A 27,036-nucleotide genomic window follows, 5' to 3' on the forward strand; every position below is an offset into this window, starting at 1 on the left:
AACATTGTCCAATGAAAATCTGTAGCAGGAGTAATCTGCTTCTATGTTGCTTATGTTAAATAAACAATAAAATTATCTGCAAAAAAAAGTCAGAGACAGTTTGAATTTGTAGATTTTTTTTTACTGTTGTTTTCAGTTACGTGAGTAGACAGGTAGCTAAAACACTACCATTTTCAAAACAATCATCACTTCTTGAGAAGCAATAAACAAATGAAAGAAAACATTTGAGTGCTCAGCATAATGTAACAAAAATATGGCAGTAGTTGGTACATTTATCAACAAGGCACCAAAGGTATCAATATTTGATTTTTTTGTCCCTGCTTCTGTATGAGGTTGCCTGAATAATAATAATAATAAAACCTATGTTTGGAGTGTGAATGTAAAAAAAACCCTTCTCTCTGTACCAGTGCTGGCTTCTGTAATTCCTGCCTGACATGTAAAGGGCAGCTGGGAGCACTGATGAGGTTCAGAAGTGCCATACCTTTGTTTCACTGGACAGTGAAGGAGCGACAATGACTGTCGGTGAACAGGGAGGTGATTAAAAGAAGTCCATATGAGTGGCATAGGTATTTATACTTGACAGAGTAAAAAAAAGAACACACAAGCACATTGTCATAGTTCACAGATGGGGATGATCCCCAAGCCACACAGGGGCAGAGTGGAGACACAGACTGGCTGATATCATCTGTCAGCACCACAGCCTTTGACCTGATGCCTTCCTGCTGTGTTCACACTTCAGTGGAGGTGAGCGTTGAGGTCATACTTCTCGCAGAATTTGTCTGTGAAGGGGATGCAGGTGATTAACTCGCACCATTCGCACTTGATTGGGTAGACATAAAAGAGCACCACTAGGCCTGAAAAGAGCCCGACAAACACCACCAGGAAGACGATGATCTGACAGCGTTTTCGGTACAGGTCCATGCGGCCAAAACTGATGTAGGGTAAGAAGGCGAACGACAGGAAAAAGCCAGAGATGAAGCCACAAATGTGGGCAAAATTGTCGATCCAGGGCAGTAGCCCAAAGGCAAAAAGGAAGAGCACCACACACAGCAGCTTGGTGAAGGCCCTCCAAGGCTGGGCCAGGATCTGCCAGCTCTGGAACAACTCCACAAACAAGCAGGCCAGGATCCCAAACTGAGAGCCAGCTGGCCCCACCTGAGACAGAGACATGAGAGAGAGAGTAAGTAAGTAAGCCTAAGATGACAGCTCTAAATATTCATGAAAATTGAGTTACATGAGTTACAAGTTCTTTGCATTATATGGTGTTGTTAAGATATTGGATGACTCCCCAGAGAGAGACACATAAACTGACTCATAAATGCAGAGTGATACTTTATGGTGAATGAGACTGATGATCACCTCTGCTCTGTAGGGCAGGAAGATGGCAGACGCTAAGTTGCCAGTGATGCCACTGAGGATGTAAATGATTGAGATGCGCAGCCATCCCGCCAGCTTCTCCAAGTCTCTCAAGATGGTCATCTGGAAAGCCACCGACACCAGGCAGTGAAGGATCCTGGGAGGACAACATTGGACAAAGTGCTCATGTATGTGCAATGTGACGTATGTAGGTGAAAAGTAGCACGTGTTGGGAAGATAATCCCTTTGTGTAGAAGTGGCAAACCCCTTAACAGCTGACCGAGATAACTTCACCTATCAAAAAAAAATCACTCTCTATCTCAGTTTAAGCTTAATGAGTTTATGTAGTGAGGGCACTTTATTTAATTACCCAGGAGACGGATAACAGACATCATTAAGATGAAGCACTGTTCCTCTTAACTGTGAGGTCAGCTCTTTGTGCTGACTTGACTGACAGGTCTGAACTGCACCAAAGTACTGCTGTCAGTCTGATATACAGTACATAATTATATAAATATACATATATACACACATAGTATATAACTGTAAGAGATGAAGAAGTCTGTCTGCATGATTTAATGACATACAGAAGTACACTAGGAGCAACTATAACTGAATACATTTAACTGCAACCACTGGTGATTAACTTGATAAGGTGATATCACTTTCACTTAAAATATAGCTTTCAGTAGTTGCATATAGCCACCATGTGCATACATCAATTGAACTACTTCTATACTATTTATTTAAAAAAAATCTCCATTCAGTTAACTAATAATCTGAAAGAACCACTGAGTAATAAAGGCTTTACATATGTTGAGTTTTTTTCTTTTAATCATACTCTCATGTTTGACTAACTGAGAGTTACTAGGCTAAACAAATGTGCTCAAAATCTACCTCAAAATACAAATGATGCAATAGAGCAATCAAATTATTTTCTCATTTGTGTCTGTTTGTTTTTCTGGGCAAATCTTAAAATAGGAAAAACTACTTTCCATGACCCTGACAGCTATGAACTCACCCAGCATGTAGGAAAAGTGAGAGCCAGAGCCTGTAAAACTGATCTGGGATCTCAGGGTTAAGGAAAGGCAGCAGTCCGCACACATCATCCATGCAGTGCACCTGAGGAAGGATAGGGCACAGTGTCCTTGATTAGACTTTAACTACCACAGATGCACAAATACATCAATCACAGAAAGGAAAAACATGACACATACTATTAAAATATCCTGAAATCACAAAAACAGTAAATGAAGACATGCCCATCCTACACATCTAATGTAATCTGTGCACCAGAGTAAAAATAACACAATATTTTCTATCAGGCAAAAAACTCAACAGATGCAGAAATTAAAAATGTTTCACTTTTGGCATTCAACAACTTCTCTCCTTTTTCCCCTCATGAAATAAAATATGTATGTGATAAAGAGAGAGTTGCCTACTTGGGAGCAGAGAGTAGCTTCCTCATGAAAGTAGCCCATCATGAAGTCACAATATTCCCGGGATGTGATTTCACACCTTGAAGAATATGAGCAGCAATTAGTAATCAAGTAAACTGGTTGTCCATCATGTGTCTGGGTAGTCCATTAAAAGTGTTTCTCATCAGTTCATACAGTAAACTCTCCTCACCTCCCTTTGGTTCCAATGCAGCAGGGTCGGCCTGTGATGGTACAGTCAATATGAGGCAGGTTGGTGTGGTTCCCTGTGTTGTACCTGGTACAAACCTAAAAGCCAGAGAAGGACAACAAAAGTCAACAAATAAAAACATACAGCTAGGGGTAAATGATACACAATACCTTTAAATTGAATCTGAATGAGACTGATAGTGTAGCAGTTATGACCTTGTATACTATAAAGGGTTTTAATGCACTCACTGGCCACTTGGTGATGTCATCAGGCCATTCATGAGGTGATACTGAGGCAGGCTCTAGACATATCCTGTCATGACACAAACAATAAGCACACATCGCCAACCAATATCACTTACTCAATATTGAAAGATTTAAAAGGAAGAACTACTGGTGTACTTTACCTGGGATCCTGATGGCACACTGAGCCATGTTGTCTGTCTTTACCATTTAACTGGGGAGTGCTGGAATGCTTCGGCCACTTCACCCATACAGCTAGAGTACTCTGAAAATAAACCAAAGGACAGAAGGAATCAGAATAACCCACAGTTTCAAGATGTAGTCAAATTATAAAGGATATGGAACAGAAAGCAAATAATTGGGTTTGTTTACAGACCGAGCATTCCACCTCTGAGGTTTGGACACAGCCGGAGCGATCGTTCCGCACACAGCAGGCAGAGTTGCGTTCGATAGCTCTCTTTTCCCTGATAAGATCATGCACTTGCTTGTCCTGCCGCATGCATGGAGAGTATTTGGCCCCCAAGTGGATCAGAGCTTCCTAAGAATGAATAGATAAGATAAAATGCAGACACATGTTTCATGCTTGTAACCTTTTTCATCTGCAGCGACAGGAAGCATACTTACCGAGCTAGGCCCAATCCAGAAGTTCTCCTGCTGTACAAACTTGACATTTTCATATACTCCTTTGTTTCTTAAAACCTAAAGCAGAAGAAATCCAAACAAGAAAGATTACAATTAAAAAGAATTGTAGACACACACATATTATTGTAAAAGTGAGGTTAAAGATATGCTCATTTCAACTGAGTGGGCACTCACAGAATCAACCGTCTCATGCTGGGAGAAGCCCACCGGTGCAATGCCGTAGATGCATACAGCCAAGATAGTAATGAGCAAGTGGACAAAGGTGATCCAGTATGTAAAAAAAGGCCTAGACAAGACAGAGAATATGCATGTTTAAAAAAAGAACAGCACAGCTCATCATCCATCATTGTCAGCCGCTGAGAGAATCAGACAGAAATTGCTCATTATTCCGATATGTGGAGCAGTGCAGTACCTATGGTCATCCATGTCCTCTATCTGCCTCTTGACGTAGCTGTCAATGCGCTTGCGGTAGGTACGGTTAGTGAGCTTCCCTACCATGCCCAACCCATAAGGCCTCTTCTCCCGGGCAAAAAGTTTCTTGACAGGTACAACGATCCGCTGTCCACGCCGCTGTCCGTTAACACTGACCACCTCTTGCCGTAAGGGAACCTTTGGTGGCCCTGGGGTTCCTTCTTTGGCTTTACGCCATCCTCGCTCCAGAGGTCTGGCCGCGTTTACAGAGGAGACAAAGGGGAAAAGAGGTATATAAGCTTAATGGTTATGAAATAAGATGACATCACCTCTTTTCTGCATCATATCATCCATTACTTGTCTCAACCTAATTCTAACAATCTTTTTTCTAATATTTACTCTTGCTTTCTGACTTAGAGCAGTACATCTTGTTCATAATTCCTTTTTTTCCCACTTAATTCAATGTTGGTTGGACAATATGTGCAAATCTTACCATGAAATCTACTTTCCAGTAACATGGATCAGTCCTAATGATTATTTTTTAAATGTTTGTACCAGTACTAATTTGAGCTAATTAACCTAAATAGCCTAAATGACTAACATTGTGGCTGCGGTTGCACAGTAAAGCTCCAGTAAAGAACAGTGCAAATTATGGGAGCTTGACTCACAGCATGAGGTGACTTCTCTCCAGCTCTGTTTTATCTAGGGCACTGCCTGTCAGCTCCGTCTCATCTTTCTTGCTGCTGGGCTCTGCCTCTTTCATGGCTGCTTCAGACGGTGACTCAAAAACTTCGTCAGCATACGTGGACAACTCCTCCTGCATCAGAATGTCCTAGAGGTGGAGGAGGGAAAATACTGAAAATGCACAAAATATCACAGTTCTCTGGTAAATCTGGTAAAGTTTTTAAAAGTAAATAAACATTGTTAAATAGTAACAACAGCTCAACAGCAATGCTGTTTTGTCTGCCTTACTCTGGCAAAGAAAGATGTGTCCAGTTCATCTGGAAAGTCGACCATGTCCTCCTCCATGAAGCTGGCAGGTGTGAAGCTTCGTCTTTGGGCCCGTCTTAGAGTGCTGTCCCGTAATGAGCGCCCCTGAGAAACACAAGCATACATATTACATTCATATACACAATCATAGCTCTAATCTTTCTATTACAGCAAATTGCGGACCAATAAAGTACAGAAAGGAATTTGTAAGCACATTAGGGCAGTGGTACACTGCTTATTTATGATACATATTAATCTTTGAAAGCATTGTACACATTTTTATCTAATCTCTCTAATTGATCTCATCCCTTTGACTCACCTTGACCAGAGCTGCTGCGGCCCTGAAGCTCATCTTTGCCACAGATTCCCTCTTGCGTCGGCGAGGCAGTCGGTTGAGACCTGAGCGGGAGCTGGTGAAGGAGCATAACGAGGCAGCACCAGGAGTGATGGGGGTCTGAGGCACGCTGTAGCCATCCACCTCCTCTACCATACGGAAGGCCCGTCCTCGAGCCAGTGGGTCGACAATCTGGGGATGAATGGTAATTTTGAAAGAGCCAAAAAAATATCTAGAGAAAGCTATATTTCACTTGGACATTGTATGTAAATAAACTGTAAATAAAATCAACTAAACACAGCAAACTAGCTCAAAATATATAGGAAGTCTATACCAAGTGTATGTCCCAGTTGATTTATTCCAGATCAATTAAAGAATGATACACACCTGTATTGCCAGTTTTTAAAAATCATCTAACTTATATCACATATGACAAAAAATGGATTGAAATAAGAACAACATTTAACAAAATAACCGATGCAACCTTTTACCTTTTGCATGCCATGCTGTGAGGAGGGGACGTAGAGGGGAGGAGGGGTCTCTGTGCTGGTTAAAGAGATGTTGTCCTGGCTGGGCAGATCCATCTCCCGGATCACCTGTGGTTTCAGCTTTCCATAGCGCAGGCTGCAGTGTCGCAGGCTCTTCCTCTGCCATTTCTGTGTGGCATCACCGTCCTTACTGACCCCGAACCAGTCCGCTGTGCCCCTGATACCATAAACACTGACTCTTCAGTTCTGGGTTACAGCACTATCACACACACTCTTCATTTGTTGTGAATAGATTAAATGCTACCCGGCATGGTGAAACCTTCCAAAGAGATTTAGAGCCACTATGAAGTCCCTCTTAAAAACACTGTGTGAGCAGGTCGGCAAACATGCAAGGAGCTGATAAGAAGACACATCCACGGGTATAAAAAAGTGTCCTAGATAGTGCATGTACAGTAATAGGCACAGTGAAGGTAACAAGCCTAGACATGTCTCTGTCCAGACACACAAGGAAAGACAAGTAGCCAGGTACACACACACACACACACACACACACACACACACACACACACACACACCCACACCCTGCATTCATGGTACAGTGTCACACATTCTCCCAAAGCCCATGTGTTCAATCAAAGAGCGAGAAAGAGAGGGATTGCTGGAGTTCTGCAAATAAAACCCAATTTACTGAGACTTTCCTAATCCTAACTGACAAAAGCGCACCAATTAATGCAGAGATTGAGGAATTCTTCTCAGCTTTTATTTATGTCGTCCGGCACTCTCCACATCAGCCCATCCCACTCATCACTGATGAATGCACATGCAATCACATTGTTGAAGTTGAAGCCTAATAAGTACCAGAGCAAACAATGTTGCTGCACCCTGAGGCCAGGAAATAGAAGTGGAAACATCCTTCACAAGGAAAGTTGAGACATGCTAGCTGTTTCTACTCTAATTACCAGCTGCAGAGTGAATACTCAGTGAGGTTCAGTTAAAATCTATTCCTCACAAACTCTGCAAACTGTTTCTTTCTGTTCTTTTGGTCCCCAAATATGTGTCAGTGACATGACTTAATAGCTGTTATTCAAGCATCTGTGTGCCTGTCTTTGTCTCCCTGCTGCAGCAGTAAAAACGCCATTGCTAACCTTGCTTGCTATAAGTATGGTTGAGCAGCTTTATCTAATAAGTGTCCACTAAAACTTGCGTGACCATCTTAAAACAGTGGCTCACGAAGGAACGAAATGGTTCAGAAGGAACAATGTCTTGTGATGAGTGCTGTTTGACAGATGTGAAACAAGAATGTGCAGCCTCTCCCACTTCCAGGATGGGTCATTACTGTAACTTTTTGAAGAGGAATTTGCAACAGAAACATGGCAGCTTTCAGTCCCCTCATGACTCATTTCAAAAGAAATCTGTGGCACTGACATGACTCATCAGGGTAACTGTCAGTGACTGAATGAGGAAAAACAATATTTGTAACTGTAATGTGGGTTTCTGGCAGTGGGTGAATTGAAACTATTTTTTTTTTTACATAATATCAAAATTACTACAGTACCAAACAAAATCATAACAATATTAACTTGGTAAGCTAAACACACACACACAAAATATGCACTAGACCTTCTGCCCCTAACACTTGCTGTCTTATGAGGGACTTCCTGCCATACCTGAGCAGGGTTCTGGAGAGTGAATGGTGTTTCCTGGTGCTGCGCCGAGCAGCTCGCTGGCCCTTAATGGGCACCGTGTTAATCCGCTCAAAGTGCACCCTCCTGCTGTTGTGACCAGGCAGAGCAGGGCCGGAAAGGTGACGGGGAAGAACAGGAGGAAAGGAGAAGGAAAGAGAAAAGACAACAACAGGCAGTGAGAAGGGAAAGTGCAGCTGGACAGTGCGGTAGCCCTCATGCAGAGACAGCAAAGCAGACTTTTAGGTAAAGGCTTTTTTTCATTCAGATTTACAATATTAGGAAAGTTATTTCCAGGCAGTTTACATTATAATTGTTAATGAGAAACAGACATGCAATTTGGAAAAAGGTAAGGAAAGCAGAAACACTCAGGTTATATGGAAAAAAAATGTTTACATGCCAAGACAGGGATACAGACTGCCAACATCCTCCACTTAACTCATGAACCTCATATAAGCATGTGCTGCTTATATTCAAACCATTTCACTCCATAAACTGCAATCTCAAGACACATACTGTAGCATATAGATTTAAAAAACACTATTTACATGCTACTCTGCCAAAGTAATGCCACATACTGTATCAACATTTAAACATATTATATAAATCCTTTGTATTGCTCGCTGCCTTTACCTCTTTATGGTCTGAGTGATGGATGACTGGCGTTGTAAGACAGGCCGTCGGGTGTCAAAGAAATCACGGGGCGGGGACTGGAGGTGAGAGGTCTCCACTGGCATGCTGATGCTGCGCAGGAACCCCTGCCTCTTCACCGGCTACACCAGAAAGAACAAATAATAACAGGAAAAGTCAAAATATGAGACACGACAAAATGACGCCAAGGATGACAAAACTGAGAATGGAATTCAGTAAGAAAGGGCACCTGAACAAAAGTGGGAGGCTCGTCTAGTGACATCTGAGCTGTGGGAATGTCCAGTCTGAGCCAGGGAGGCTTCTTCCTCTGCAGGCTGCTGGTGCTCTCCCGCCGCGGTTCAGCCATGTTCTCTGTCCCACCCCAGGCCTGCCAGCTGGACAAGACAAAAAAAGAGCAGATGATGTTATTATAATGGATTCTCAGAGGATCACATGTAATATGTAGTAACTTCTATTACAATGCATAATCAAAATGGAAGTGTATTGTTTGCAGCTAAAAATATGATGCTCACAGTGGTTTGTGCTGCAGAATTGTTACACAAGAGGGTGCTGAGGCCCCTTATTTGATTTAAGCATGGGCGTTCACATATTTCCCCTCTTTAGATAATGAAGGGAAAACCACAAAGAACAGTCCACAGCTGTTTACCCTTTCCCCAAAGCGGTCCACATAGCCATTTAAAAAAAGCAATAAATATTTGTGCTGGAGAGTGAGGAAGTTTGCAGTCTTAAAACTAATCCCTTAATTCTACAGTTTAAATCAAACGTAATCCCTCTGTGTGTTTAAAAGTTGTTCTGCTTCCAGCAGACATCTATCAGAGCCTAATGACTGTGTATGCATTCCCATGACGCAGCCTGTGGACCACAGGAGGTGCACAATAAACCTCACCATTAGACAGCTCGCCTATAGCTGCAGTCTAGTTATCACCAGCCTTTCATTTTATTGTCTCACCAACAAACCTCACTTCTCTGAGCCTGGTGGCTCGTTTCCTGTCATTTTCTCTATTCCCATAATTCCCTCAGAAAACTGAACTCTCTTAACAGTACACAACCATCATTAGCAATGGTTCTACCCGAAACCCACAAAAAGTAGTTATGCATTCATCATCACTGATTGACACATTTTCAATCTGCGACCATAAGAGATGTACAAAATACGGATTATTTTCTGCAAAGTGAAAAAGGGTGTCTCCTTAGTTTTGGGTTGTTACATAACCAAATTAATTTGAAAAATCCTTATGTTATTTATATTTCATTGGCTAATGTAGTTAAATTGTCTCACAAGATGGCATCATCACAAATTCAGTCTTGCAGTCACTTCAGGGGCTTTGAGAAGTTACACCAGGTCATGTCCTCGCGTCTCTTGTTACAGCTCCAGCTCCTTGAAAAACTCCACGGCATCTAGAGACCACATCTGCTTCGCGTTGCCATTTTAACGCACCACAGGCTTCTGTTTTAGACCAAGTGATGATGGGAAGTGTTGTCAGTGGATCTCAGCAGAGACGGAAGGAAAACCTCAGTCTGAGGGCAGTGGGGGTCATCACCAATGTGTTAATATTTAAACACAGTCTAGCTCTCGCTGACATACATTTCTCATTTCACCAGTTCACAGGAGGACAATGATGTACTGTATAATTTGTTAACACCTTTCCTTCATGCTACAAGTAGCAGAAAAAATGAAAGGTATGTATGCAGAAAATAGTGCACACTGTCAATCTGCTGGTGGCTTTGTACATCGATTACGCTCTTACACTGATGTTTCCTGACCTCCTATGACATTGTCTGGACTGTGATACCAGATTAGCAGCAGGATGTACCAAAGCTGTCTAGTGCAGAGTCAGTCTCCTGAGTGTGAGACACAAAGGGGAGGGCAGTTTTTAGGTGAATGAAGACCAGTAAACAGAATACAAAGTGACACATTTTGAAACAGGTTTTGTGTTCATAAAGGAAGACTATGAACAAAGTTATCTTCAAGCAAATCCACTGTGACTGCGAGGAGTCATTACAGACACAAATTGACCATAAATATCACTGTTAGTGAAAATGCAAATGTAAAACCAGTATCTCAGCTTGTGCACAACATACTCTCACACTGTTTCAACAACAGCCCTCTCCCTCTCTCTCGCTCCAGGCTAGAGCACCCGACATTTAATTACTTTCGCCATTAGTTCAAACAGCAGGGCTCCTGATATAGAGCACATCAGTGAAGGGAGGGGGGGCATCAGCTCCAGGGCTGCAGATTGGAACAGACTGGGACTGAACTGAAATAAGGCAATGAGAGAATCTAATTCCCCTCCATGCTAAACATTGTTTGATTGCCTCAGCTCTGGCTCCTCCTGCTTTAAGTCTGTTTACCCTGAATGCTGTGTTGATCCCGTCCTCCAGAGATGGAAGCAAACTGAGCGGCTCTTATTGTCCCTGCTGTTAGCTTCTCCTCCTCTTTTAAAGCTTTTTTCATCCCTGCTGTCTCTCACTCATCTCATCCCTACTTGCATATATTCTCAGTGTGAGTGATTGCCATTTATAGGCAATTTCAGATTCTTAGTTCCTTAATGTCGGCTGTATACTTAAACCCACACAGATAAAAAAAACATTCTAAAGTATTTCAATGAAGTGAGAGGGTGGGCGAAATATGACCTCTTTAAATAACAGCGAGACCAGAACCACAACTGAACATCTGTATCTCACACAGCAGGAAACACTGTAAAACACTTCAATAAAAGTAAAAGTATTCTAACAGAAGCAGAAGATGTCAGCAAAATTTGGTCCATGCAGCTATTGTTATGGTTTTCCATTAGCCTGTTGATCAGTGGGTTGTAAGAGAATTTGGTCACAGCCCAAGGTAAACCTCCAACGTTCAACTGCCTTGGAAGTCTCACTCTCTCTTTCTCTCTCTCTCTCTTTTCTCTCATCCTCCTCCAAAGTCAACATGGCAGATGAGGCGGCACGGGCCCACGACTCGTGTCTCAGGAGGAGGATAGCTGGAACAGTTGGCATAGTCAGCTCTCAAACGTAAGCATGGCTACGACAGCCACCAACTCATTTCTCACAGTGAGTGCGTGCTAAAAGTCCCTCATCTCTCCATCAGACAATAATTAGAAATCACGACACAGAGAAGGTAAGGACTCGAGGCTGAACCCTGTCTGAAGAAAATGGGCCCTTATAGGCAGGAAGACCTTCAAAAAGCAGAGATATCCTTGGGGGAAAAGGAGACCTGATTGAATTCTGTTTGGCAATTATCCAGGCTGGAGGATTAGCTCTCCTATGACAGCATGTGTTATCTGTCCATGGTCAAGTTCAATGGTGAAAGAAAATCAGTCAAGCAATAACTTTGTGTGACAAGACTGTGCTATTCAAATAATTCAACCTGACCAACCTCTTAGCTAATGTGCCATACTGTCTTATCTTACTCTCAAGGTGATGGTGACTTTTTTTCTAGCTGATATGTTGTATGCCTGCAATTCAAAGCGTGTAATAGTTTCCCACAGTGTTTACATTCCCATTGCTGATTTGAGACCCATGTTCTTTAGGCCACCGTGATTTAATCTACTTTCTCAAAAAGATTTGTTTTGACTTCACGATTCACATCTAAAGAGGGAAAACACCCACGCCTATCACTCCGCACAGCGCCTTGCAAGATTGGCTTCCAGCCGTCGTTTGGTCCTTGTGAGAAAATAACACTTCCGACTCAATCACAAGGCGACCCTGCATGGATTGTTTTTAATTTTGAGGCTTCTCTGTGCCATGTCTTCTCTCCATTAGGTGGGGGCAAGACAGACAGGCGGACAAAACACAGAGGACAAGCTGACATTACTCCAGGTGCAAGGACGTCCAGTAGGCCAGAATGACTGGGGTTGACAGGCATAACTAACACTCTCTCTCTCTGTGTGTCTGGGGAGCTGCAATCTTTTGTATTACGTTATACATACAAACTCAAGCCCAGCAAAGTTTTCCATGCCATAATTTAATATAATTACTTGGTAAATGGTCTCCAGTCATGCAGAGAGGGGCACTGGCTTATGACAATAGCGGCCCAGCTGTCACAGGTGATGCTTTAAGACAGACAGAAGATGGGCTCAGTGGATGGAGCTTTTAGTGCCACCTTGAACACAATGAACAGAAACAGCTTGTTGAGGGGGCGTGGGGGAAGTGCTACTGCTTCATTTTTGTGCTTGTTCATTGTGTACAACATAACCAGTTTTCTCCAACCCTTCTTTCGCTTCAAATATGCAGAGAGGCTGGCATGTCAGCATTGCCCTCCTGTTTCACATTCATCATAAATAAAACAGTAATCTGGCCATGGCCTCTTTTATATTGGATCCATCATCTTTTCTGCTGAGGCTTGTTTAAAATCTCCAGCTCATGTTCCTGCTGCACATGAAGAGAAATAATGGTCACATAGCCTTTTGAACTGAACACATACGAGCATACCTATGCAGTCCATTATCAAAGTGCATGTGACTCTACTGTATCAAATGTTTTAAAAAAAATAATGATGGCATTGTGAAATATTCCTACATTCTTGAAATCTTCTATTCAGGGCCATTTGTAATCTCAGTGCATGCCATACCCACATTCCACAAGACCTCTGGCTGAAAATGCACCAGGCTGAAATGGCAGAGCAGGAAACCACATGAAGTCTAACCATTATGGACAGGAGCTGGCTGGTTTCCGGGTACTGTGTGTACTCCACTGCTATGCGCTCCTCTACAGGCGGCAGGCTTGCTACAGCCACACTGAGGGTGGCTGACAGAGCCGCTGTCATTGAGGCTGACAGAGCCTCAGGTGGTTGGCCAAGTAGGGCCCTGCTTGCTCCGGGGAGAGGTTACGGAGGCTGAGTGGACAGCAGAGCCGAGAAATTGCTGCCTAGCATTCACAGACAGACTCCATGATGTATGACCTCATTAATCCGGGTAGTGAGAAGTCCAGATACCTCATTCTTGAGCTATCTTGGAGAGCTGCAGCACTTCTTGACCTCAAGTCTTCGTGCTTCATTTCCCTTTTTCATCTTCCTGATCTTCATGCATGTTTCTGCTTATCTCTGTTCACTACAGGTCAACCTTTTGACTGCTTCGGCTCCAAGTGTAGTTTTACCTAAATATTTTCTACGTATTTTTATTATTGCTGCGATTTAATGTAATGTGACTGGTTCTAGACTAATTAATAGATTATTACCTTGCAGTAAATCTGATATGGGTTATGTTATGTTTTCTTCATTCTTTAAATGTTAGTCACTTACTATAAATGCTCCTACCATCCATTGTTTCTTAAGTCTCACTCCATGCTGAGGCAAGACTTGACACTGGAAACAATGGAGGGAAACTAGGCTATTCAGGCAGTCACTCTCCCTAAGTTTTTTTTTCTCCTGCTCTCATTTAACTAGAAATTTTATGGTTAAAATAAAAAAAGACACACAATACGACAAGTTTAAAGTTGCCATTGCAAAATCAACATCATTATATGGTAGTTCCAGTTCCTTTAACTGGGATTGCATAATGATGAGCAGAAACTCATGACCACAGTCATTCAGTGAGTGGGTGGGGGCATGTGTGAAACAATATGAAACAGAAACAGATCTGGCAATACAGGCTGACAGATGATCTAAACTTAAAACCTTTGCACTTAATAACACTGCAGGCATGTGTCTCGTGTTGGTCCTGGAGACATCTGAGGCCCATCTGCACATTAATTGCACAACGAGGCTTTTGATCTTTATATAGCACATCGTACTTCAGACCGGCATGAATTAAGAAGCTGACAAAACTACAAAGCTACTGATATTTCATTTGACTGAAGAGAACAGAACAAGCGAAACAGAACAGGCATTAAAAATAAACATGTTATAGTGCAGAGCATACATTAATGCTTGGTGACTACAACAGTTGTAGAAGTTGAGATAAGTACTGAGTTTCTCTGATGTCTCTCTTCTTTTCTGGCTTCACTGTAGACTATGAACATATTGTGACTAATATGGCTTCCACACATAACACAAATAAAACAGAGCTGTGGTCCTCAGTACAGGCTAACTGAGGGTACAGTCACAAATTTTGGGTGGCCACACGGATATGGAAAGCATGAACTGGCCTATAAAGCTTCTCAGCTCCGAATATCTTCTTTTCTGGCCATCTCACAGTGAGAAAATACAGCCGCAGGCCAGAAAGTGAAGTGCAACTGAGCACCAGCGAAGCTACAGTCATCTGAATTGGCCCTAGTGACATGTGACAGGCTGTCACACCAAACCAGCTCTTATGACATTAAAAAACACACACACACACACAGACAGCAGAAATATCTGTCGCAGCTGACCCTGAGATCAAGTGTCACGGCTAGCTGAGGGGTAGGCATGTTGGGCGGCGGCTGTGACTGGCAAGGTGGGTGTTTCAGGGTGGGCATAGCTGACAGACCTAGCCAAGAAGGGCGGAGCATGCCTTTTCTAATGTTTTCAGCTCAGGCCGTCAGCAGCCGTGGGGTGGGGGGGGGAAATTTTACAATGGAGACTTAACCTTTTAGTCTCAGTGGTTTCAGTTTGAAGTGACAGATTTGTATCAGGTCCATTGCCAGGCTCCCTCACTGTCATAACACTGTTTACTAAACGACAGGATCGAGTGCCAGAGATATGAATAGCTCATGAAAGTATAAATGGCCTTCTAACAGCGGTCTCTGTGCATGTGGTGTATTTATAGAACTCAATTTCAAATGTACTGCTGGATGAAACTGTGGACCAACATAAAAAACATCCTGCTTCAGATCTCTGGGCTGTTACTGACAAAAGCGCTCATGACAACACCTCTCAAAAGCCGTGCACATCAAACCAGTTTTATAAAGCTGGATGCTTTTATTTCCGTACTAGAAATGAACACCACCAGAAGCAATATCTGTTTGCCATAGTACTGCCAGCAACGCTAGAATATTGTGCTTGGTTATTTTATCAGCACAACACTCTGCCTTTCACCGTGAAGCAATATCCTGCTCAGGAAATCATGAAGCAGCGGTGAGATGTGTTAACAATAAACAGAAACCAAGATATAGTTACCCTAATCTCAGTGTGTTTACAAACAGAATATCAGCCGAGGGAATATCAACTTTGCACAAAAACTTAGTTTTTTTGCAATACGAGTGAAACATTATCACGCACATGGCTAATTCAGCTCTTGAATTATTTAATCATTCCGAACAAGTGAATTATTTATTACAGATGTCCTACTGGAGCTGCTGTGCACATACAGGTAGCTGCACATAGCTGAGGCCCCTTAGCTGAAGTCTCTCTCTTTTCTCTGTATTGTTTAAGGGCCTGTTTTAGCTCAGAACAGCAGATAGCAAAGGCCTGTCTTCAATTCAGTGGAAAAATAGACTCACTTAGTGAATCTGTATCATGTCTCAGGGTAGAACTGTGCTTGTGTTTGTAATCTTGAGGAAGCAGCTTACAACAGACAGTAAAAACTCTGACCATGTCGGTTAGATCAGGTAACACCCTGTTGAATCAACTCAAGGAGAAACGGCCTTCACTACTTTGGGAAAATGTAGTTGATAAGCAGTTAGTTTTAGTCTGTGGCTCCAGCTGCCAGACCTGAAACCTCTTTGTTTGCCATAGAGGCTTATCTTCAACTCGCTGTATCTCCAGCTGTACTTTACAAAGACGCTCACTGCCGACCACACAGTGGGAAAAACCAGCAGCTCCTGAAACCTTGTATACACCTCCACACTGGGTCATAGGAAGTTCGTGCATGACGAGCACAGTAGTCACAAAAGCGTGTTGAGGGTAGTTAATGAAATTCAACAAGACCATGATACTCCCAAGGACCTGACTTCATCCCAGAGGCTAAGATAGCTACAGCAGATGTTTAAAGCCAACAGCTTAAGTGGCCAAATAAATTATAGCTGCAGTTTCACATCTTGCTTTGCAGTGAATCAGCCTTTTTAATAAATATATATATAATATAATACTTAAATCTGCTGATAGGGTCATGAAGAATGAAAAGCAATCAGATTAGACTAAGATTCTGCCTGCATATGACAAATAATGAGGTTTTTTTTATTTTACACATAATGAGTCTCATAAATCTTACATTTCCAAAGCATGGAAACACTTTAATTTCCCAATTAGGTTTCCAAATTAGACACGGGTTGTCAAATGATGATCAATGTCAATGTTTGCACTACTTGGCTTGATCAGGAGCTCAATAACATTAGCATTAGACTTTCTGACAAGGTTGTAGCATATTGCTCAACTCTTGACCTGCCCTAGTCTGACATAACCTGTTGATTTAATAAAGAAGCAGTTTTAGACAAAAAAAAGGGAGGTGACCCATCCGTCTTACAGCTCCCAGTCCTCCTAAATATGTCCTGAGATTATAAACAAGTAACTTATTGTCTACAGGAGGTTTGACATTCTCTCATTAAGTGAGTAAGAGGAGAATCTCAGAAACAGCGTGCCCTAACAACATGTGATCACCATCTAAATAGTTTCCAGCATGATATCAGCCTGAATCAAGCCTACAAAGGGCTGCATTGTAAGGCCTGATGTGGACTGGACTGAACAAGGGTCATTGTACTGTGCAATCGTAGTCAAAAAAAAGTAAGATCAGGCTGAAGTTTTCATTTCTCCATCAATGGAAATGGCGCACTAAGCAAATTCCCAGCTGAGATAATTACTAAGGATGAGGCTCAATGAGTTAACTCCATTAGGGTTAAGCAGAGACAATGTATTGGAGTGTAATGCTTAATGGATGAAAGCTATATCCAAGCTAAGATTATCAAGTCCTACAAACAGAAAGAAAACAGCACCACAGGGTGTCTGATTGTGTCATGTTACTATCACAACTGTTTAGGTTTATCTTCGTGATCAAATCAATCAACAGGATTAAAAATACTTCACAAAGGAGAGCCATCAACTCTGTCATCGCACATCCTCTCTGGGAGACCACCAGCATGCTGAGGTCAGGTTACTGCTTATTTTACTGAGGAGTAACTGGGAGGAAGGAAGTGCAAAGCTGAGGAGGGGGAGAGACGTGCAGGAAACACACTGCAGACTGGTCGCATTCTCCATGTCCGGTCCACACGACCACGGAAACAACATACACTTGCTCACATGCACAGGAACACATCCACACTGCACACGTAAACATACACATCCCATCCCTGGCATGATAGAGCATACGTCACTGCATTCAGAGAATAATAGGTGCTTTTTTTTTTTCAGGCCGGCCGCCCACTCAGAGCGGCTGGAGAGTGGGATCTCAGCGTAGTGTGACATCGAAGCTGACACGTCTATTGAAGACAGCAGATGAAGTGTGGCCTGTAGCTCTGGGACAATGGGAATTAGCCATATTAGCATGGATTTAGGCAGGGGAACGAATGAAAGTTGTCTAGTAATTTCTGAAAGAGATTTTCAAAGTCAATCCCTAAATTGGCACTTAGAGGGTTTTTTTTTGAAGGGGATAAGAACACCTCTGATTAAACTGAATTTTTATGAAATTACAAAATTGCAAATGGTAAAGCAATCCATGCTGTGATGACAAACAACTTCAGAGGTGAACAAACTGATTAATTTAAAAGAGCTTTTCCAAAACACACAATCCAATTTTGGTCGAGCTCAAACCAAACCACTTTACCAAGCAGCACACAATTACAGTGAATATTAACTCTTCTGTTCTTAGGAATTCGAGGATTAAAATGTTACTTTTCAGGTGGAAAAAAACTACTTATCAGTGGAAAAACCCCACTTCAGTTATTTTCTTGTTGCTCTTTAGGCCTGCAATGTCAACACTAAAATGAACCTGTATCAACAAGATTAGGAACACATTTTTATCTCAAATACCAACAATGTCACATGTGTAAGAAAAATATATGAAACACTCATAAATACACACGGAAAGAAATCAAACACGTTTGAGCCCATCCTATTCTTATAATAATTTGATTCATAAATGTTTATAGACTCAACTTTCATAGCGAGGTCTAATTAAGGTTTTTATCCTTTCAATCTTTTAATTTTAGACACCTGCTGAAATTACTAAAAAGCCTCATATGGATGCAACCTTCACCTGCAATTTCAGAAAATGTCTTCTTGAAAGATTTGCAGGCCGGTAACAGCCCACAGTACACATTATCGATTTACTGCATTGATTTTCACCACTGGGGGCTGTGAATATGTTTACGTATGCACTTGTGCATGTGTGTCTACGAGCGTGCAGTAGGTTTATGTGGGTGAGCACAACCTGAGTCGACAGTCAAGTGAAGGACAGGGAATATCAATTGAGGTCATCTCTATGTGCACGAAAACATATTGAGTGTCACATATGAGCCAGATGTTCTGTTGGGATGACAGTACGAACTATTCTGCACAGGCGGGAGAATTTTATTTGGTTTTCGCAGAGGCAACAGCTACAGAGATCTACTTAGTCTTCATGATCCCCTGTGGATTGGAGGGAGGGGAAACCATTTTTGCACACAACAACTAGGTCATTTTAATAAAGCTCCCATATTTGAATCTCTTTCATCTGTTATACAGGCAAATATACGGATGAAAGAAAAGCAGGAGCGGCATCATTAAAATGAGTCTTACATACACAAAGTTTAGCTATAGCTCTACATGACCCGTGGAGGTTGTTTGATTAACAGATAAGTGCTTATTCACAGCTACACTATCACTTCTAGTTCCCACCGCTGCAAGTGGTGGGAAGAACACACAAATCAATCCCACATACATCAACTACAACATTCACGCTGCTCTATTGTGCGAAAAAAAAGTACTAAAATTAACTGTGCAAACAATGTGTTTCTGATGTAGTCTCTGACTTTTCCAGCCCACAGGAGAAATCTGTGGGTCTGACAGTTACTCAGTCACTGTGGTGTAACACCAATGTGGGTCACAAGACATTCTGGCAGGGCTGTGACGAGCGTAGATTGTGGGTCAGTGACTCAGTTAGATGTGAGGTGAGATTTTAGCCTTGGTGTCAAAACAAGTGAAAATCACTCATCAAGGTGGCGCCGTTTCTATGACTGGCATTGGAAGAAAGATGATTCAGATCGTTTGGACCATTGAGACTTACGTGTTACTCAGTATGTGTTAAATCGCTGGTTTGGCTAACATTTTCATTGGATACAGTGATTCATAAAAGCTACAGAATGACAGTCTTTAAGTTTCACCTCATTAGTCTCATAATGATGATCTTTTCAAACAAGTGAACACAATACAGTAAAAGAAGGTAATATTTAGTGTAATTTCACATCTTTTAGGAATTCCTCTACTTGACACTAATCCCATCTGTTCTTCTGTTAAAGTACTATCAACTTGAAGAGGATACGATAACAAGAAAAAAACGGGTGGACCACGGCAGTCACATCATTCAGGATGTTATTTGCAAAACATACAAACAGGTTTTATTCTGGACTAAAAGTGCGCAACAGAGGAAATCTCGTCTGGTCAGTAATCAATTAAAATATAATTTTCATTTCTCTGACATCCATTTACTGCCGCATTTCATTCAATATGTCATGCTTTTGTGTATTTGCTGGCTAATAATCTAGACGCTGATATAGGATGTAGCGGAAGTGAGCGGGCACCCAGGGGAACACCCAGAGGTGAAGCCAGGGTCTCCGAGCTGGGATGAAGGAGATGTAAAAGTGAGGATGAGGGGGGGAAGGGTGGGTGGGGGGTAAGGAGGAAGAATGAAACCATGCAGCTGGGCCGAGAGTTGTGTGGAAAACTCCCGACAAAAGCACAGGAAAACTGGGGAAGGCCGGGGCAGGTCCTCTGGGACACTCATAGACCCAGTGAGGGGGAGGCGTCCTTACTGCTGATTTAACTGAAGAAAATACATAGACTCTTTGTTCATGGAAATAAAGTCAGTTTTTCCCCAGTTCACAGAACACATAGGACACAAGGGACGCCTCGTTACCGTTGGATTTGACAACCTAAAAAAAGTATTTAAAAAAAAAAGTGACAAATAATCAGGAAATGTAACGTCATTAAAGAGACAGAATGTCCCATTCAGATTAGAGATGTGAAACTAAACTATAAAAAGAGTCTCCAGGAATAAACTGCATTTGAATTTGCATTAGCGTTCATTTGTTAGATTTTGCTGCGATTTCAATGCACATGCCTCACAACATGTTAGGCTTTCTGCGTGATGCCTTAACTATAACTGGGCGTGACCAACTGAGCACCATAAATTAGAGACTTTACATCATTTTCCCTGGCGTACGCATTGCAAATTCTGTCAGCTGGCAATTGGAAGGGAAAGTTGGCACGAGTGTGAAGAGAAGCAGAAGCAGGAAAGAAAAGGAAAGTAGAGTTACAGGATCAGGTACTTGTTCAAATATGCCAATGGCGCCTGGCTTGGTGCCACTTCAAGCCGTCTGACTGACAAAAATCAAACACAGTCTAACGGATTAACTGAAATCTATTTGTACAATTTGTACATCAACTTAATATGAAAATAGGCCTTAAAGATGCACCTTGTGACAGCTGCACTTTGGTGGCCCCACAGCACCGGTATTCTAACACTCAAGTGGGATAATCTCAGCCAAAAGAAAATACCATTCACACTGACTAAGGCGTTTTTTGAGATCCACCTCTTCCAAAAAAGCCAGTAAAAGACAAGTCGCAGTGGAGTCCAGAACACACCCTCATTTCTGGGAAAGCTGCTGGAGTGAGTTTGGTGCATGGTATGTGATGTTGGTGGGACGGTTGAAACTGTCCAGATATAACTGTGTGTGTGTGTGTGTCTGCAGCTCCATTCAGGGAATGCTCAACTTGAATTTAGCAGTCTGGTACACAATGAGGATTCACAGCCTGTGGGTATGACGGCTGACTGTGCCAAAGATAGAGGGGCGGGGAGGGACAGGGGTGGGTGGGGGGTGCAGCCGGGGGAAGGCTATCCTATTTAAAACTGCACTCTCATCCACACTGTAACAGTGCTGGGATACTCTATCAGTCAGGGTGTTCCTTGAGTTGGTGCTCTGACCTGACAATGATCTGAGAAAATGTAAACAGACACTACACAGTGATGCCATCACAGCAGTTTAAGGCCCGTACAGCATGCATTACACCACAGTCTCCAGTATGGATCAGCAACATGAAAAAAGCATGAAATATTCTGCATATCTTCTCAGTTATATAATGTTCTGCTCTGTCTAACCTTTCTCTGAACATCACAGAAAGAATGAAAATAATAGTGCCACTTTCTCGCTAATGGCTTTATTAATTTAATACTTTATTCATGATCAGACATTCTTATGAAAATGTTTTGCATTTCTACATTGTTAAAAAAATCCCTTTTCCTTTTGCAAATCCTTTTCTGGCATGTCTTTCTACCTAGTTCTTTAATTCATAATGCTGGATGACCCGCGCCTCCAATGGATGCATAGAAAGTGGCACTAATAATAAATAAATCAATGGTTAGATGCGTTTCGAACATGACACGAGACTGCATTGATTTTTTTCTTTTTTTTTTTTTTTTACAAGTTGACCATGAAGTTGTACTACTGTAATACAAGCTTGTGTGAGCTTTGAAATAAAACCTTCTCTTAAGGATTTCATCCAGGATCATACATCTACATATTCCTGTCTCCAGGTGCAAGGTAAAGAAAAATATTCACTGGGTTATCTGTGAACACGCCTCCAAGACGATCAAAGTTCAGGAAGCCATTGCTGCTTCTCTATATGCGACGGCCTTCTGGGAAACACACAGAATTCCCATAACCCTGAAAATGAGCTTTGCCCTGAGGTTAACCAGCCTCAGACACCATGTGAGAGCAAAAGGACCAAAAACACCCTGTAACTACCAACCCTAAATTAGATGTTTTCATCTCTGCCACAGCCTAATGTTGGCTTCAAACAAATAACTGTGAAAACAATTCATAGTAACCTATATTTTCATGGTCATGCCTGCAAATTTTTCTTGAAACCTACGCATCAAAGGTTTCTAGTAATTCCCGTGAATGCCGGTTCATGTATGGCTGTCTGGCTCATGACAGATGAGGTGCTGACTGAGAGAAGGGCAGGTTGGCATGTTGGCAGACGAAGGTCTTGGAGGCTCAGAGGTAGGCCTGAAATAGCCCTGCTGCTGCTGCATTACAGCATTACATCACAAGTGACTTCACTGTCATGGCTGCCGCTGCATCATGCCACCACCAACATGCACAGCAGGCAATAGAGCTACAACACTGTTTCTGTTCTTCCTCACATACCGCAATATTTGACATGTGAAGACAATAACTGATGCTGCTCAACTGACAACTTCGTCAAAACCCAAAACCACATCAAAGTCAGAAAGGTAAAAGCTGAGCGAGTAGCAGCGAGGACAAGATCAAACACTGCCTGTGGGCTCTCTCACCATCAATCCCCTGTAAAACCATACCTGGAGTGCCTTTAAGCTAATGTCTGCTTGAGTTTGCTTGTGGGAACAGTTGTAACCAATATATTAAGCAGGAAAGCCTGTGTATTGTCTCTAAAGAAGCAGAACAAGTTTGCTCGCATGTTTTACCTCTGCAGATATGGCTGCCCTGCCCCACATTCACAAATCAACCAAGGAAACATCCTGAACATCCTGAAACAAAGCAGACACTGGCTGTGATGACACATGCATGACAGTCTGAGTGAAATACGTTAGGTTCAAAAGATGATAAATAAGAATAAACAAGTAGCAGTAAAAAGCAGGATGAAAACGTCTATAATAATTTTATGAATCCACTAAGTTTAATGGTGCAGCCATAAAAAAAAATGGTGACTTGAAAGTAAGAAGGTTAAATGATAAGCTGGAATAAGCAGATGCAAAAAATGCAACATCAAAAGTCATAAGGAAAATCGGGATCAAAGTGAAATGCTTAAATGAAAATTGTGCAGAATTATAAGATTATCCTAAAAGGTATAAATTGATATATTATGCTATATAGTGAACTCCAGAGACAGACTTACAGACTTTATACGGTCGCTGCAAAAGTACACCATGTGCTTATCTTCCATCATATGATCAGAGCAAACTTCTACATGGTCAGTAGAAATGTAAACATCAGGTCACTTGGTAAACAGGATTCTCAAGTGAACAACTTTTCAACTCGTGGTACAGATGTGCTCGTTGGTGAAACAGCCTGAGGTTATGTAGAGAAGCAATGCGCTCTGCACACATGGAACTGTTCGGCCCTGTGACGCTCGTTTCATCTCAACTCAGAAAAAACTGTGTCCAGAGACTGGAGAAAATGACCAACAATCACAGAGAGTACACTCGTGTTCAGGGCACAAGCAGATTTCAGATTTCAGAGGGCTTCTTAGACAAAATCTATAGCCGCTTAGTATTTCTACTGAGGTCTGCTTCATCTTCTCACCAGAGCATCAAATCTACAAAGAGAGCCCAATCTGTGCTAAATAACTGTGTCCTACTTGTAGATACATCATCTTGAAGTGATTAAGCCACATATGCAAAAGATCACCGTGGTGCCATTGCACACTCCTGCATGCTTTGAGATGTATAGAAAGATATATCTCTTGATAAATGGCGACAAATGGAATGAAGGCTGATAACATAACCACTGAGTGTACAATCTTGTTTTGTAGCTCTTTAGAAGGCAACAGCATGGAGCAGTTGTAGCGGACTGTGAACTTGGCCAGACTGACAGACAGATACCGCGCCATGAGTCATGCAGGCATGACTACAGTGTGGTCCCCTCAGCAGCCCCCTGAAAAACTCAAATACCAGCCAGTCAACACAGGGCAGCCTGGATGGTCCACCTGCCTCAGCAGAGCTACTCCCAGCCCTGTCCAAGTATCACGTACCCACATGCACCCACATAAACATTCAAACACTCACACAGGGAATATTCTCTCTGGGGTACAGTTGGAGCAGATACAGAGGATGAGCTATCACACCACTATCACACATCAGGGCTCTGCTTTATTGGTGAGATTACATCACCCAGAGCCATGACCACCCCCCACCCCCTCTCTCCGACCCACCTCCATGTGATAAGGTTTCAGGAACACTGGGCACACAAACCAGGCCATGTGCTCCTATGTTCTGTCTGCCAAAATAACTCAGCAGTTTCTAATACAGTACGTCTATAGTTTCACTTCAGTCTGCTCAGGTATTGTAGGACATTGCAGCGCGTAACCTTTCTGATGTCAACAAGATTGCAGTTTGATAATATGCATGCAGCCGTCAACCTCCGATGAGTCACATCTAGACATTTAGTTGGCCTCACCATGCGTATGATTTTGTGGAATTTGAAGCCTTTTGAGACTGTCTGCTATGGGTCACATTCACATTGAGTCACCATGTGTCAGTGCCTGATGAAAGCCACAATTCAAAAACAAAGAGTAAAAAAAAAGATCTACGGAATAAACTCTTCTTTCAGGTTCAAAGGGGTCGAGTGCAGGGAGGTGATATAAGCAGCACGTGCTGTTTGCTGCTCTTTTCACCCACATTTCCCTCATGAATTATCTAACATCTGCAAGTAGGCATCTATGCTGTAGCAAAGGAAATGTGTCATTTTGAAACACATGAACATTCACAATTGCCTGGAGGAAGATGATGTTGATGCTGATGATGAGCAGGAGATCGTTGAAGAGGAGGAGGTTGGAGGAGGGAGGACGAGGAGGAGGAGAAGTCAGAGAAGGAGTGGGAGGAAGATGACAAGAATGAGTGATGTCATGATGTGACTTTACCCATAATGTTGCTGCGTGATTCATCAACATAGTCATTTACGCTCATTCCTTGATGTAAAATTACAATTGGGCTGAGCTATCTCCCATCAGCCTCCAGCTAAATTAAATAATGTTGGCCTGCTCTTGAAATTTAAACCATAAAGCATTTGGCTCATGTGGCCCTAATGACAATAATCTGTTCTGATTTTAGCTAAATTTAGATTAGGTAAAAAATAAAAAACAAAAAAAAAAGAAGTAATGTAGCTTCTCAGGCTGTGTCTCATTTTAGACATGAGGCCAAAATCACACCTCATTAATTCCACTTCAGCACCTCTTAAAGATGTTGGGTATTTCACACTTTTTTTTTTTTTTTTTTAAAGGTGTCCAGGCCTATAGGTACAGCCAATTAGAGCACTTTAAATAGCCTACTTTCACAATTAAAACTCCACTACAAGATGCGTAAAATGCACAGCATAGTGTAACCTAAACGATGCTCTGCTCACTGCGTGTATCTGAAAGCTTCATATGTCGACCAATTGACCAGTGATTCAATTCAATCGTTTTTTCCTCCTCGATCACGACGCGTGAGTGCTTCCCCCGGCTACTGCCTTCCGTATGGGCGACTAGAGGAGACAGTCACGGAAAAAAAAAATTGTCACAACTTACCCTTTTAACAACCAGCTCAGATGATCTCCAGTGGTGAAAAAGAAACCTCAGATTTTTCCCCAGGAAGCGGACGAGTGACTTGTCACATCATCCTGACAGCGGCGCAGGAATAGACGCGCTTCTTCTTCTTTCTTTTTTTTCCCAACCCCGCAGATGTTTTTAAGCCGAGCCCCGGTGCTGCGCTATTAAATCTGGTCACTCTTGATCACACCAGCAGCTGAGGCAGTCCAGGGTGATGTAGCCGAATTGTCGCTGCCGTCCGGTTCTCTGCTTCCCACCTACGGATAGAGCATTCCCACACTGCTCCATGGATCGACCCGGGGTAAGTTTTCTGCCGGTTGTAGCCTAATTCAGTGTGGCGGAGAGTCAGCCCCGCCCTGGACTGGAGACGGGCTCTGGGGAAGGCGAGCCCGTCAACAACCAATCCGTGTGTACACAGGGAGGCGCTGCTTCCCCCGGTTCACGACGGTGACTAAGCGATATGGTCAGCCAGAGATGGGTCAGGGGACTGAAATCAAGGTACTTTTATATATTCACCCCGCCTGTTTAAGATCTAAGTGGAATATAAGATTGGAAATAAATTGAATATAATATTTAGACCCCTACCGATACTGGATTTTTGGGGACGATGCCGATACTGATATTAGGGAGTTTAAAAAATCTGATATGGATGTAGGCCTACTGTTTTATAATCTTGTATATAGGTCTCAAGGAATCAAGAAAATACGGGCTCTAATAATATTCATAAGTGTGTAATCAGTGTATAATAACCTTAAAATATGAATCACTGTGTTTTTGTTTCCTTAGAATGTGCCTTTTATATCTACGTAAGGAGCAGGTTCCCTTCAAGCCCCCTGCACGTGCCAAGCTCTGAAGCCAATCTAACAAACAGGTCAAACTGTATAATTAAAACTTCCGGTATGACAGAGGCCCAAAAAAGGATTTTCCCACACTCAATCATGGTAAAAGGAGCAGCTGTAAAAAAGGGGGGATTTATTTTTTGCAAAGGAAGTAGTTTCCTTATCAGAATTTGATCCATTCGGTCTGACATTATTTGTTGTTTGCATTATATTATTATATTGTTTTATCCCCATTCAAGTTAGCTGGATGGCTGAACTGGAAGTTAACAGTCTTGGCTAGTGGATATCGCTAGTGAACAAGTTCTGTGGGTGCTGAGATTCATAGAGCATGTGCACTATGTTTCACCCAGGAAATTCTTTACAGCAGGAAGTGTGGGTTTTTTTTTTGGCTTCATGCACCACTGAGCAAGTTTGATAGGAATGAACTGGGTCCCGCATCTGACGTTGTA

The 27,036-nt window shown here is 42.3% G+C and overlaps 1 protein-coding gene across 1 annotated transcript; it reads right to left on the minus strand.

Annotated features, from left to right (window-relative positions):
- Window positions 1-120: 120 nt before the first annotated feature.
- Window positions 121-26,022, minus strand: rhbdf1a (rhomboid 5 homolog 1a (Drosophila)). Its single transcript, XM_053337950.1, has 18 exons — window positions 25,728-26,022; window positions 8,652-8,796; window positions 8,405-8,544; window positions 6,093-6,306; window positions 5,587-5,793; window positions 5,250-5,372; window positions 4,946-5,109; window positions 4,279-4,530; window positions 4,041-4,152; window positions 3,849-3,923; window positions 3,601-3,762; window positions 3,389-3,489; window positions 3,231-3,294; window positions 2,986-3,080; window positions 2,799-2,874; window positions 2,378-2,478; window positions 1,360-1,513; window positions 121-1,155 (listed from the first exon to the last, which is right to left on the minus strand). The coding sequence occupies exons 2-18, from the start codon at window positions 8,766-8,768 to the stop codon at window positions 736-738; spliced, it is 2,577 nt and encodes an 858-aa protein (XP_053193925.1). The 5' UTR covers window positions 8,769-8,796; window positions 25,728-26,022; the 3' UTR covers window positions 121-735.
- Between the last annotated feature and the right edge of the window lie 1,014 nt (window positions 26,023-27,036).

Source organism: Scomber japonicus, chromosome 18, assembly GCF_027409825.1.
Source record: "Scomber japonicus isolate fScoJap1 chromosome 18, fScoJap1.pri, whole genome shotgun sequence".
NCBI classification, from domain to species: Eukaryota; Metazoa; Chordata; class Actinopteri; order Scombriformes; family Scombridae; genus Scomber; species Scomber japonicus.